This window comes from Tupaia chinensis, unplaced genomic scaffold (genome assembly GCF_000334495.1).
Source record: "Tupaia chinensis unplaced genomic scaffold, TupChi_1.0 Scaffold000099_1, whole genome shotgun sequence".
Lineage (NCBI taxonomy): Eukaryota > Metazoa > Chordata > Mammalia > Scandentia > Tupaiidae > Tupaia > Tupaia belangeri.
In genome coordinates this window covers 4,512,790-4,525,064 of record NW_006159563.1, presented here as the reverse complement: position 1 = coordinate 4,525,064, position 12,275 = coordinate 4,512,790, and the positions used below count along the sequence as shown (strand labels likewise).

At 45.5% G+C, this 12,275-nt stretch overlaps 1 protein-coding gene across 1 annotated transcript in view; it reads right to left on the bottom strand.

Moving 5' to 3' along the window:
* The window catches only part of SERINC5 (serine incorporator 5), a 129,090-nt gene that overhangs the window by 69,367 nt on the left and 47,448 nt on the right, over positions 1-12,275 (bottom strand). The window contains exon 2 of the mRNA XM_006143515.3: positions 1,209-1,376. Coding sequence (XP_006143577.1) covers positions 1,209-1,376 — 168 coding nt within the window. The remainder of the gene's footprint in view (positions 1-1,208; positions 1,377-12,275) is intronic.

Genomic DNA, 12,275 nt, shown 5'->3' with positions numbered 1-12,275 from the left:
TCTGTCCCTAGGAGGAGGGCTGCCCCCAAAGACCATGCCTGCTTCTCTCTCTTCCCAGCAAACTGCACCCTTACAAAGGCAATCTGCCAGGTCCAGCACTGAGGTGCCCAGCTGGGCAAGTGTGACTAGGGTGAAGGCTCAGGAGGAGAAACCCACCCCCTGCAGAGTCGAGTCACATGCCTCACATCAGCTTTCTGAGGAACAGAGGTGATGGTTGGCATCTACCTGCTGACGTTTTAACCTTTGTCAATTTGTTCGGAACCTGGGAGGGGAAGAAATGCTATTTAGTGGGCTCCCTCAAAAACCCCAACACATCTCCCTTGTAATTTGGCTAATCAAGACACCTGCTATGGGGGGACCAGCAGTTAGTGTAATGGCTATGTCGCTGGACTCCCATGTAGTCGACCGTGGTTCAAGTCCCAAACCCGGTGGCTTAAACTCATGCTGGGCATGTGTGCGTGCGTGTCCAAGATCCTGAGAGGAGAATGGAGGAGAAGGGATCGCTGCGTGGCCATCCCCCTCGGGGGGTGATTTCTCGCTTTCTGCCTCTCTGTCTCTCTCTGTCTTTCTGGCAAGTGCCCTATAGCAAAAACCTCTCAAAAATAAATAAATAAATAAGACACCTGCTATGGGTAGAAAAAGGAAATTCCAGAAAAAAGTTCATCAGCAGCACATGCCAGGCCTATGGCATACATTGCCCAAGAAATGGCCGGAAATCCATCCCTCACGCTGGGGACACCCACCCTATAAGAGATTTGTCCTGAAAAGTAAAACTTGCCCTACAGTCCATTCCCACTGTCTATGGGAATATCTAAGCTTTATCGTACTTTTCATAAAGGCCAAATTTAAGTGTTTACAGCAGCTGTTACTTGAAATATGAGCAATAATCCTTAGGTCAAGGGGAAGATACAGTGTTGACATACGGTGTTGAAAGTACACTCACCAGAAACAGCTACAGACACGGCTCAGATTAACGTACAACCCTCTCGTACCAAAAGCATCAGATTGCATCGATGCCACCACCAAAGATCAAGCCATTGAACGGCGTGCCTGTTTGGTGGGAAAGCATTGAAGAGGCTTCAAGGTTTGGGTAGAGCAAGCATACCCCAAACCACACTGGGGTGGGTGGGCCCCATGCTCTGAGTCCCATTTCCCACGTGCCCATAGCCAACATCAGAACAGAAAGGGCTGACAAGAGGCAAACTTACGTGTTCCCTCATCTCGTTGGCCACGGTCTTAGACATCATGATGCAGCAGAGGAGGGCAACGAGGATGAAGTAGAGTGTGTACATGAAGCGGGTGCTCCGGGACTGTCGGACCTTGGGGCAGCAGCCACAGCAGAGGGAGCAGCCCGCAGACCCACAGCAGCAGGCCAACTGCAAAAGGACACAAATCATCCTTAGCGCATGAGGTTAAGATTATAGTAAGAAATATATATTTGCGGCTAGCAGGTAGTAGGATGTATAAGGTGCTGGACTCCCACATGGAAGACTGTAGTTTGAAACCCAGACCAGCAGCTTGAACAACATACATGTGCCCTAAATCTTGAGAGATGAAGGGATTCTGGCATGGCCTTCCCCCATGAGGGGTGATTTCTCACTTTCCCTCTCTATGTCTCTCTCTGGCAAGTGCATGCACACTATGGCAAAAAACTTCTCAAAAAAAAAAAAAAAGAAAGAAAGAAAGAAAGAAGTATATATTTGGTCTTCATTCCAGATTCACAGCATAAGAGCTTCTAAAACTCCTAGAATTTTCTAAGTAGTAAGGGTGAGAGGAACATACTATGTTATTCATAAGCAGCCTTTCTCTACCATATCTTGATCTATGCTAATGAGGCAACTCTTGATAGGGTCCTGGATAGCTTCAGGATAGGGACTGGCTGTCACTGGAACCAACCATGTGATTTAGAGGGTTGGAACTTACAGCCCCCTCCCCTCATCATGAGGGAGAGGAAAGGGACTGGAGGTTGAATTAACTCAATGGCCAATGGTTTAATTAATCATATCTATATAATAGCACCTCTATGAGAAAAACCCTAACGAATAGAATTCAGAGTTTTGGACTGGTGAATGCATCACGTGCTCGGAGGTTGGTGCACCCAACCTCATGGGTTTAGACGCTGTGCTTTGGACCCCTTTGGACTTCTGATACCTCCTCACCTGACTATTCATTGCATCCTTTGTAATAAACTGATAATTAAAGAATTTTCTTCAGTTGTGTGAGCCATCCTAGCATATTACAAAATTCAAGGAAGGGGCATGGCCATCCCCATCTTGCCTCCCACCCCCTCCATTTATAGCTGGTCAGAAGTGTAGGAGGTCAGGACTTGCAACTGGCATCTGAAGTGGGAGCCATCTTGTGGAACTAAGCCCTTAACCAGTGAGTTCATTCGGTAATTTCATTGCTGTGCAAACATCATAGCAGGTACTGATGCAAACCTAAGAAACCTCGGTTATAAGTGGTGTAATGTTATGGGACCACTGTGGTTACCTTCAGTCCACTGAAATGTCGTTATGTGACATGTGACTATAAAGTATTGTAGGATACTCAGCTGGTGTCATGTACTGAGCCACTACTTACAAACATATTCACTGTAGCCTTCTGTAGTGGCCCTGACCACAGGCAGGCAGGAAGTGCCGTGAGAACAAAGCTTATATCAGAATTGGTCTGGTACTTTCTTTAATGATAAGCACTAATGGCTTGGGAGAGGTTCAATAATTAAAGAGAAAAGACACAGTTCATCTGTGTTCATCTGTCTCTTAAAACAAGATTTCTGAGGTCAGCTAAGAAAAGAAGTCAGTAAGTAGAAAAGGACAAAGTGAGGTGGGAAGAACACAAAAAATAGTGTCCAAGAAAGTGCCTTGTCAAAATCCATGAGCTGGGCCAGCTGATGGCGAAGGGGATAGGGTGGCTGGATCCCACATGGCTGACCTCGTAGTTGGAGTTCCGGGCCCAGCGGCTTCAGAAACATATCAGGCATGTGTATCTGTGTGTGTGTGTGTGTACCCAAAATCCCAAAATAAGGGGGAAATGGAGGAGACGGGATTGTAGTGTGACCATGCCCCATGGGACAGTGTTTTCTGACACTGTCTTTCTCTGTCTCTCTCCTGCAAGTACATGTGCCCTATGAGAAAAATCTAAAAAGAAAAAACGTTTTTAAAAAAGAAAAAAAAGAAAAAAGAAAAAAATCCATGAGCCTAAAAATGAATTGTATAAGCACCCAGGGACATGCTTGGGTGGGGAAGGCCATGCCTGAGCCATCCACCTTTGCAGGAATCAAAGGGAGTATGTAGTTCATAATTTGAAGCTCAACAATAAGTGCCTCCACCTGCACTGTTTGCAGAGCTTCGAGCTAGTGCTCCCTGTTGTAAGCGTACACCTTTCATTTGAGGAAACTAGGACTTTAGTAAAGCATAGGGCAACAGAGGATAGCAATTAAAAGCTCAGGCTGGAAGGCAGTCCGCCTTCGTTTGCAGCCTGGCTAACACCTACGGACAGGGACCATGATCAAGTTGTTAGTATTTACCTTTGCAAGATTCAGTCTCCTTATTTATAAAGTGCAAGTGGCAACAATATTTATGTTCTGGTCTTTGGGGCTACCTAATCAAACACATCTGGTGTCAGAGAGCGGGATCTCTGTAAAGTAAAAGGGAGTTCTACAGAAGAAGTGACCATCAACTAGAAATTACAACCAAACCTTTACGTAGTCACACTACCCTAAATAAAAGCCGAAACCTAACAACGCAATCCCTTGGTCGTGGCTTGTAAGGAGATTCGGAACTGCGCAGGGCTTACCAACAAGCATTAATCAGAATGCTGCAGCACAAACATCACTCACGATGAGAGAAGACCACAGGTATGGAGGTAAGACCACAAATCATAATAACTGCATGACGACCCTGGGAAATGCAGTCATCTGCCAGATTATCTCATCGACTTCATGAAACTGCCACGGGCTGAGCCCTCGGTCATCCTGTACTGTCATCACTTTAAATTTTTGCTAATGTACCCTCTCCAACTTACAAGCCATCTTCAAAAGATTGTACTTGACTCACAGGAGTAGGTGTCTACTTTGCAAAAGAAGTTATTGGGCTGAGTTGAGTAAACAGATCCCACAAATGGGATTCAAACATGACTGCTTCCTTCATAATTCACTCATTCATATTCTCAACCTCTGCTTTTACTGACCTCTTTCCACTCACATGTCCAAATTTCACATACAAACACACACCCCTCTCCCATCCCATTCCCCCTGGTTTAGATGGCTTTTAGGGCCCTGCCTCCCTCCTTCTCTGCCTCTCACAACTGGCTCCTTCACTGGTTGTTAACCTTTCTTAATACTATTATTTTTTAGTTTTTTTTAGCCATAGGGCATGTGGAGAGAGATGGAGAAAGGAAAAATGAGAAATTACCTCCACCCCAGGGTGGTGGTGGTGGCAGGGGGAGATGGCCATGCCACAATCCCCTCTCCTCCTGGAATTTTGAGCATGCATGCACACACACATGCACCCAGCATGATTTTCACACCACAGAGTCCAGGACTCAAATGGCTGTCAGCCATATGGGGGTCCAGGGCCTTAACCACCATGCCACCTGCTAACACCCAGGTTGTTAACTCTTTAAGCCATGTGGTTTTAGATAAGACTCACTGTAGTGGAGCCAGCAGGTGTTGTGGTGGTTAAGGATGCTAAACTCCCACATGGTTGATCATGGTTCAAGTCCTGGACCTGGCAGTTTGCTTTCTCACTTTCCCTCTCTCTCTCTCATTCTGCCCCTCTCTGGTTGAATTAAATAAATAAATAAAGTTAAATAATTAGAAGCAGTTAATGCCTCCCACAATAGAGGTCTGCCACAGTAGAATCAATACTTAAACTTATTATCTTTGGCCAAGGAGATGGTGGGGTACCAATGGACTCCCCCAGCAAGGTGCTGGGTCTGTGACCTGCACACCGGGCACACACGCATGTGTCTGTGATACAGGCCGACTGAGACTGGGGTGGGGGGGACGGCTCGGCGCAGGGACCCTGTTGGGGATGACTGTCTCTGTCTGCCAGCCTGTCTCTTTCGTATGGAAGAAACAAACTTACAAACAAACAAAACTCACTATCTCCATGGAAGGGAAATGAACAGATACATACATAATGAATTTAATTGGTCTTTCCAAAGAGAGATGATTGCAGAAAATGTGAAAAGAAAGGCATGCTAGTTTAATCCTATTGTAGCATTAAAGATGTATATCATTGCATAGATCTGATTCTTCAAACTTTTCTTACTTTTTGCTTTTCTTCTATATAGTGCTACAGTATTAAAAAAACGGTATGTGTGTTTATATGTGCTTATCTTATATATATGTATATGCATAGATATATACACACCCAAATTTGTTCTTCAAAGCAAAGTATGCTAATAACCAGTGTATAAGCACATTATCTTAGGCTAAGCATTGGTAAGTACACCAACTGTACATTCAAAGAGCACTGGTAAGAGAAATGTTTATGTCAGCATCCAGGACAATCTCAGAGCCTGCTGTCTGACCAACTGTTCCTAGAACAGCGTAACTTAGGATAAAATGGGCTCACGTCTAGCCAGTGTTTCTGACTATACTTTGGGCATGCCACTCCCTCTTCAAAGTGGAAAAACCTGTTCTCGGGCAGCCTAACTTCCCTGGCTGTCATAGGCTTGGAGAGAAATGCCAGTATCTCCTTAGACCTGGCTTCAGGTGGTGTAACACTTTCATTGAACAAGCCAAGGTATAAAATACAAGCAAATGCAGAAACACGAGAGTGAACCATGTCAGAGCAAGTTCACCCCCTGTAACAAATGCCACTCTGGTCGGAGATGCAGCCAATGGGGTGTCCACCTTCATGCTTGGGTCCAACCTTCATGCTTGTGAAGGTCTGAAGGTCGGGGAGTGCACAAGAAATCTCTGAGCCTTCCTCTGCAGGGAATCTAAAACTGCTCTAAAAGACAATATATCCTTTAAAGAATAAAAAATAAATGAGCAAAACAGTGCCTTCCCATCCACAGCTCACCAAATGGATACTGAATGAATAATGTATGGTAAAGCCATAATGGAAATACTCCTCTAAGCAGCCAGCAGTCCCGCTCCATGGAGCTGAGCTCCCAAACTGCGTACTGCATTCTGAATTCCACATGCCAGCATTTTATCACAAATATTAGGGGTTTTCACTTGTAGATACAGCACACTCTTCTATATAAAATTATTATGCACTCAAAAGGGAGTCAGACACTGTCTGGAGGGCAACTTCTGCAGATCTTCTAGAAGTTCGTTTTACAGATACTCTTACACAAAGGCAGAGATTCAGGTATGAGGATGTTCATTACACCGGAAACAGCTCTATTTTCAGCCTTGTTCTCCAGCCACATGGGGATCTATTAAAGAATTATGGGCCATCTATACAACAGAATGGTATTAAAAAGAGTGAGTCAGTATTATTGGATCAATTGTACCCCTCTCAAAGTTCATATATTGAAGTACTAACTTCCAGTATCTCAAAATGTGACGATATTTGGGGACAGGGTCTTTAAAGAGGTAATTAAGTATATAAACAAGGTCACTGTGAAGGGAAGGGGCCAGAAGGTGAAACAGCAATGAAATGCAACGCTTTACAAGGCAAACTACCATAGAGAAGTTTCAGGTTCAAGTCCAGACACCCCCCCCCCCCAGTAAGCGGGCACATGCATGTCCACAAGCTAGGGCTGGCTAAATCGGGGGTGGATCGTGGCATGGGGACCCCATTGCGGCTGCTGTCTCTCACTCCCTCTTTTCCTCTATTTCTTTTGCTCATGGAAGAATTAAAGAAAGAAAGAAAAAAAAGACATAGCGAAGATGGACATCTTCGAACCAGGGAGAGAGGCCTTGAAGAAACCAATCCTAATGATGGCTCACTCACGGACTCCTGGCCTCCAGAAGTGAGAAATTAAATTTCAGTTGTTTTAAGCCACTAAGTCAGTGGTACTTTGTTATGGCAGCCCCAGCCAACTAATATGAGGGGGTCTTCAAAAACTTCATGGAAAATGTGTATTATGAAAAGACTATGCACAGGCTTCAAAATGGGGCTTACTCCTTAAAATAAAGGGGGGGTCTCGTACTTTAATTTCACTTTCCAAAGTCAGTATGTCTTAGTATTTTACACATATGCACTTATGTATTTGGGGCATGTGTGTAGGTATGAGACCACGACCACTGACTTTGTATGGAATGGGCCTAGAGATAGGAAGTGAAAGGAGATATAACTTCCCCCTGTTCTGCTCTCCAGTTTCGATTTTTACCACATTCATGTATTACTCTTATAATTTAAAAAGACAGAGAAGAAAACTGAGAATAGCAACTAAGTTTGAAGATACTAACAGAAAAGCATTTGCAGGGCTCTGGATGGTGGCGCAGTGGTAAAAACACAATACCCTGGAGGCTGACTGACATGGGAAGGGTCAGAGACATCCCCGAGTAGGCCAGGCATGTATGTGCACACGATCCGGGACTAGTGGAGGCTGGATCAAGGTGTCAGATCCTGCTGGGGGTGCTGTTGCTCTGTCTCTAGCCCCTCACTCGTAAGAAAGAAAGAAAGGCATCTGCAAATGTGGTATCAACTTACGGTATATTTTCCTTTCAGAAGAACCTTTCCCTTCCCAAAACATACTGCAAAGACAAACTTTTCACTCAAAGAGGCTTTCATATCCTCCCGCTTCCGGACTTCTCTTCATCCCAAACAGCAGCGGCATGAATAGCAAAGGCTTTTCTGAATAGAAGGTGCTTTGTCCTTGCCAAGGCAAAGGCTCAGAATGAAAGGGTAAGCCAGCTGTTGCTACTACCTGAAGCTGCGCCCTCCCCCACCTCACCTTAGTATTATTCTTCTTCTCCTCTCTAAGAACCAGCCTCCCCGACCCAACTCCATACGCACACCACAGAAAATAAATGATGACCAGCCTCCTCTCCCCACTGGCTTTGGTCACAGATGGTCCTTCCAAAAATCGATCTAAGCTTATGAGGAAAACACACACAGAAACATGAGCTAGGGCTGGTAATAAGTTCCAAGCATATCTTCTGTTAAATTAAAAAGCACAATACCTTCACTACCTAGAATTCCCAATTGGCAACAATACCAAATGGAAATAGTAGAGTCATGGAGAAAGTCAGGCAGATGTCAGAGAATCAGTGTGTGTACACACGAACACACACACACACACACACACACACACACACACACCCCTACTCATGAGTCTTTCTCTTCCTCCCCCAACCCTTATTTTCACAGTTCCAAAGGCCTAAAAGTTTCTTGGGCCCACAGCAACCAGGAGAGACGAACCAGTGGGCAGGACACAGGTCCAGGAACCAGAGAACCTGGACTCTACATCTGTGCCACTCCAGGTAACCTTCCCTTTTGGGTTTGGTTTTCCTCACCTGTGAACTGATGGAGCCCAGGCTGAATGTCTCAGAGGGGAAAATGCAGTGAGCACCACCTGCCATTATTAAACAAGGGAAGATAGTGTGGTGGCACCTGTGCCACATTCTATCATCCCTGTAAGAAGCCATAGGAGTTATCAACCATCCATAAATTCTCAGATGTTAGAAACAAATTGGGACAGGTGAGTACACTGAGTTAACCCGAAATCAAGAAAGAGAGAGAATCAATAGAAAAGAGAGGCAAGAGGGCAAGGAACAGGTGACGTGGAGGTTAAAGTATCGGATCCCATGTGGCTGGTGGTGCAATTCAAGTCCCAGGTCTGGGAACTTGAAAATCATGCCAGGTGTGAGTGTGTGTGTGTGTGTGCCCAGAACAGAGGAAAAGAGAGCGCAGCATGCGCATCCCTCCTGGGCAGTGACTTCTCACTTTCTCCTCTCTCTCTGGCAAGCATATGAGCCCTAAAGCAAAAAAACAAAATTAAATTTAAAAAGAAGCAAGAACTAAAACATGGCACAACTGGAAGCTCTGCAAGCACCTCACAGGCAACCTGAGCATCACTGTGCGGCTGCCTGGCCTACGATCTGCGTGGCTCTGTATCGCACGAGGCGATGTGATAACTCATTCATACAACGACCAAGGCAACACATTAAATAGGTTCCCTAAAGCCTTCAGAAAGCCAAGAAATACAAAGGACACTTCTGTCACAAGAATGACTCCAAACACAGGTCACATTTTTAGTTCCAGTGCTTGAGTTGTAGAAAACGCTCATTTTGGGACCACCATGTGACGTAATGGTTAAGGTGCTGGACTCCCACATGGTCGACCATGGTTTGTGTCCTGGATCTGGCAGCTTAGAAATCATGTTGGTGCATGTGTGTGAGTGCCCAAAATACGGAGAAGAGGGAACCAGCAGTTAGCGTAATGGCTATGTCGCTGGATTCCCACGTAGTCGACCGCGGTTCGTGTACCGGACCCGGTGGCTTAAAACTCACACCAGGCGCGTGTGCGTGCGTGCCCAAGATCCCGAGAGGAGAATGGAGGAGAAGGGATTGCGGCGTGACCATCCCCCCTGGGGGGTGATTTCTCGCTTTCTGTCTCTGTGTCTCTCTCTGTCTGTCTGGCGAGCGCACGCGCCCTATAGCAAAAATCTCTCCCCAAAAAAAAAAAAAAAAAAAGGGGAAGAGAAAAGAGAAGGGATTGTGGCATGGCCGTCTCCCCTAGGTGGTGATTTCTCACTTTTCCTCTCTCTCCATAGAGAGCATGCACCCTATGGCAAAAACCCAAAGGATGAAAAACAAAAAACAAAAAAAAGAAAGAAAGAAAACACCCACTCTGAGAGACTTACTCCTTAAGGCTTCTGGCTAGCCAAGTTGCCTTTCATGTGCCTAAACTACGTCCATACCTCAAAAGGAAAGAAACCTTCAAATCTGCCACCACCCTTCATCCAATCCTTTTCCTAACCTGGAAACACAGGAGCTCTAGCAGAGCTGAGAAAGACAAGAGATTTGTTAACTGCAGACATAATACTGCTCCTTAATAAATGGCAGTGACCGGGGATGGCAGCAGGGAAGCTCCTCGACTATCAAAGCTGTGTGAACTATCAGAAACAGAGCTCAGGTATTCCTGGGCATGCTGGGATACCTGAGTGTAAAGGAAACGGGGGTGGGGGGAGATGTAAAATTTGCTTTACAAGTTTTTTTTATTAAAGTAGGCAATGCGGGGGCCAACAGGTGGAGTGGTAGTTTAAGCTGAACTTCCGCACGGCCGACAGTGGTTCAAGTCCTGAACCTAGCAGCTTCCTTTCTCCCTTTCCCTCTATCCCCCCCACCCCTGTCTCTAGTAAGTGTACACACCCTATAAAAAATTGTTAAATAATCGATAAATAAATAATTCTTTTAAAAATAAAAAAAGTAGACACTGCAGTCTCTCCAGTAACTATATTTAGATTTCCACATCTTTCAGTAACACACAATACCCTGTACTGTGTCAGGGGCCACTTCCTCTTCCTTCTCCTATGAAGTGTCAGAGTTACCTCTGAAACATCTGTGGTCAGAAGAAAGGACATGAACAATTCACACTACTTTGAAAGACCATCTCTGTGGAAATTCGGGATCCCACAATCAACATTTTGCAACTCATTCTCTCCTCCCTAAGTTCTGAAGCAGCTTCCCACTGAGCTCATGCAGACCTCTTCTCACTACAAGAGGGCAGTGGCGGGGCGAGGGTGTTGGTACTTAGCCATTCTTGCCACCACAGTGCCACGTACTATGCTTTATTGAAAGCAATGGAATAACACAACTTAAAACCTGAGAGCACAGCAGTTCCTCAGCTCAGTAAAGGAGCGTCGTCATGCACCAGTGGTGCACTTACAGGTAGTCCCTGATTCACAATGTTATTATCTGCAGAAAATGCAACACGTGTACACATGTTAATAAACTGGTTGGTTAGGGGCTTACATGGATTTCTCCTATACAAACAAAATATAGGGTAGACTATTAAAGCTTACTTAACTAGCAATAGTTAACACAAATCTCTTCTATTTTGCGAGGTACAACATCTACTGCTATGAACTATTATCATCACCTGTATTTTACAATGATGAGAATGGGGCTCTGCCAGGTCAGGCAACCTAAGGTCACAAAGCTGGTAAGTCACAGAACCAAGATTTAAATCAGGCAGGCGTCCTAGCCCTTCTGCTCTACTTCCTGCTGCCGTGAGGGTCCACAGGACAGATAACGCTGGCTTCAAATTGGCCTCGAAGCCTGGCTTCCTACAGAAGGTGCACTGGTTAAGTTGTGAAGATGAGGGAAGAAAGGAAGCAATTGTTCTTTCCTGCCCTGTGTGTGCGGTGAACATTCAACAAATATCTGAAGTGGCCTCCCTGCCCCTTTGTCCTAATTGCCACTGGGCACATGAATCTGCCAGAGAGAGAGAGAGAGAAACAAAGGACCCCTCCAGTGGGGCATGGTCACCTCACAATCCTTTCCTTTCACCTCTTTATCCCATCAGGATCCTGGGCCCACACTTGTGTGTGCCCAGCTGATGAGTCTGGGATTTAAACCATGGTTGTTGGCCATGTGGGCTCTGACTCCCAGTGCACAGGGCTTAACCACCATGAGGCAACCTCTGCCTCAGTGGACTCAATGACTTCTTTCTTCTTCACTGGACTCTCACATGGCTGACCACAGTTCAAGTTCCAGGTCTGGTAGCTTGGGAATCACGTCATGCACGCATGCCTGAAATCCCAGGAGAGTGGAGGAGAAGCGACTGCGGCATGGCCATCCCCCATGGGTGGGAGGTGATCTCTCACTTTCCCTCTCATTGTCTCTCTGGCAAGTGTTCATGCCCTATGGCAAAAACCTTAAAAATGTAAATGTTTTAAAGTTTATTTTTTTCATGAGTGAGAGAAGCAAGGAGAAAGACACACAGAAACAGCACTCCTGACCAGGTCCCAATGCTGAACCTACCCCTGCTTCAGTCAGCCATGGTCATGGATATGAGCCCACCCCTTTCACTCAGGGAGATCTCTGGACAGGGATAGCATCTGATCCCTGACTCAGGTGACTTCTATTAGTGCTTTGCCCCAAGTAGCTCACCCCCCCCTTGTCCTGTCCCTGTGGTCCCTGCCTCAGCACCACAGCCATCCCGTATGAAAAGCCTTATTCCTCATCTTACAGAAAATACCAGACCCTTCATTCACTCAACTAACATTTACTACACTACATACCTTCTCTGTACAGTGTTAATTCCTGAGACTGTGACAGGAAACAAGGGACCTTGTTTTCTTTTTTTTCTTTGTTCTTTTTTTTTTTTTTTTTTTTTTTTAGAGGTTTTTTCTATAGGGCGTTG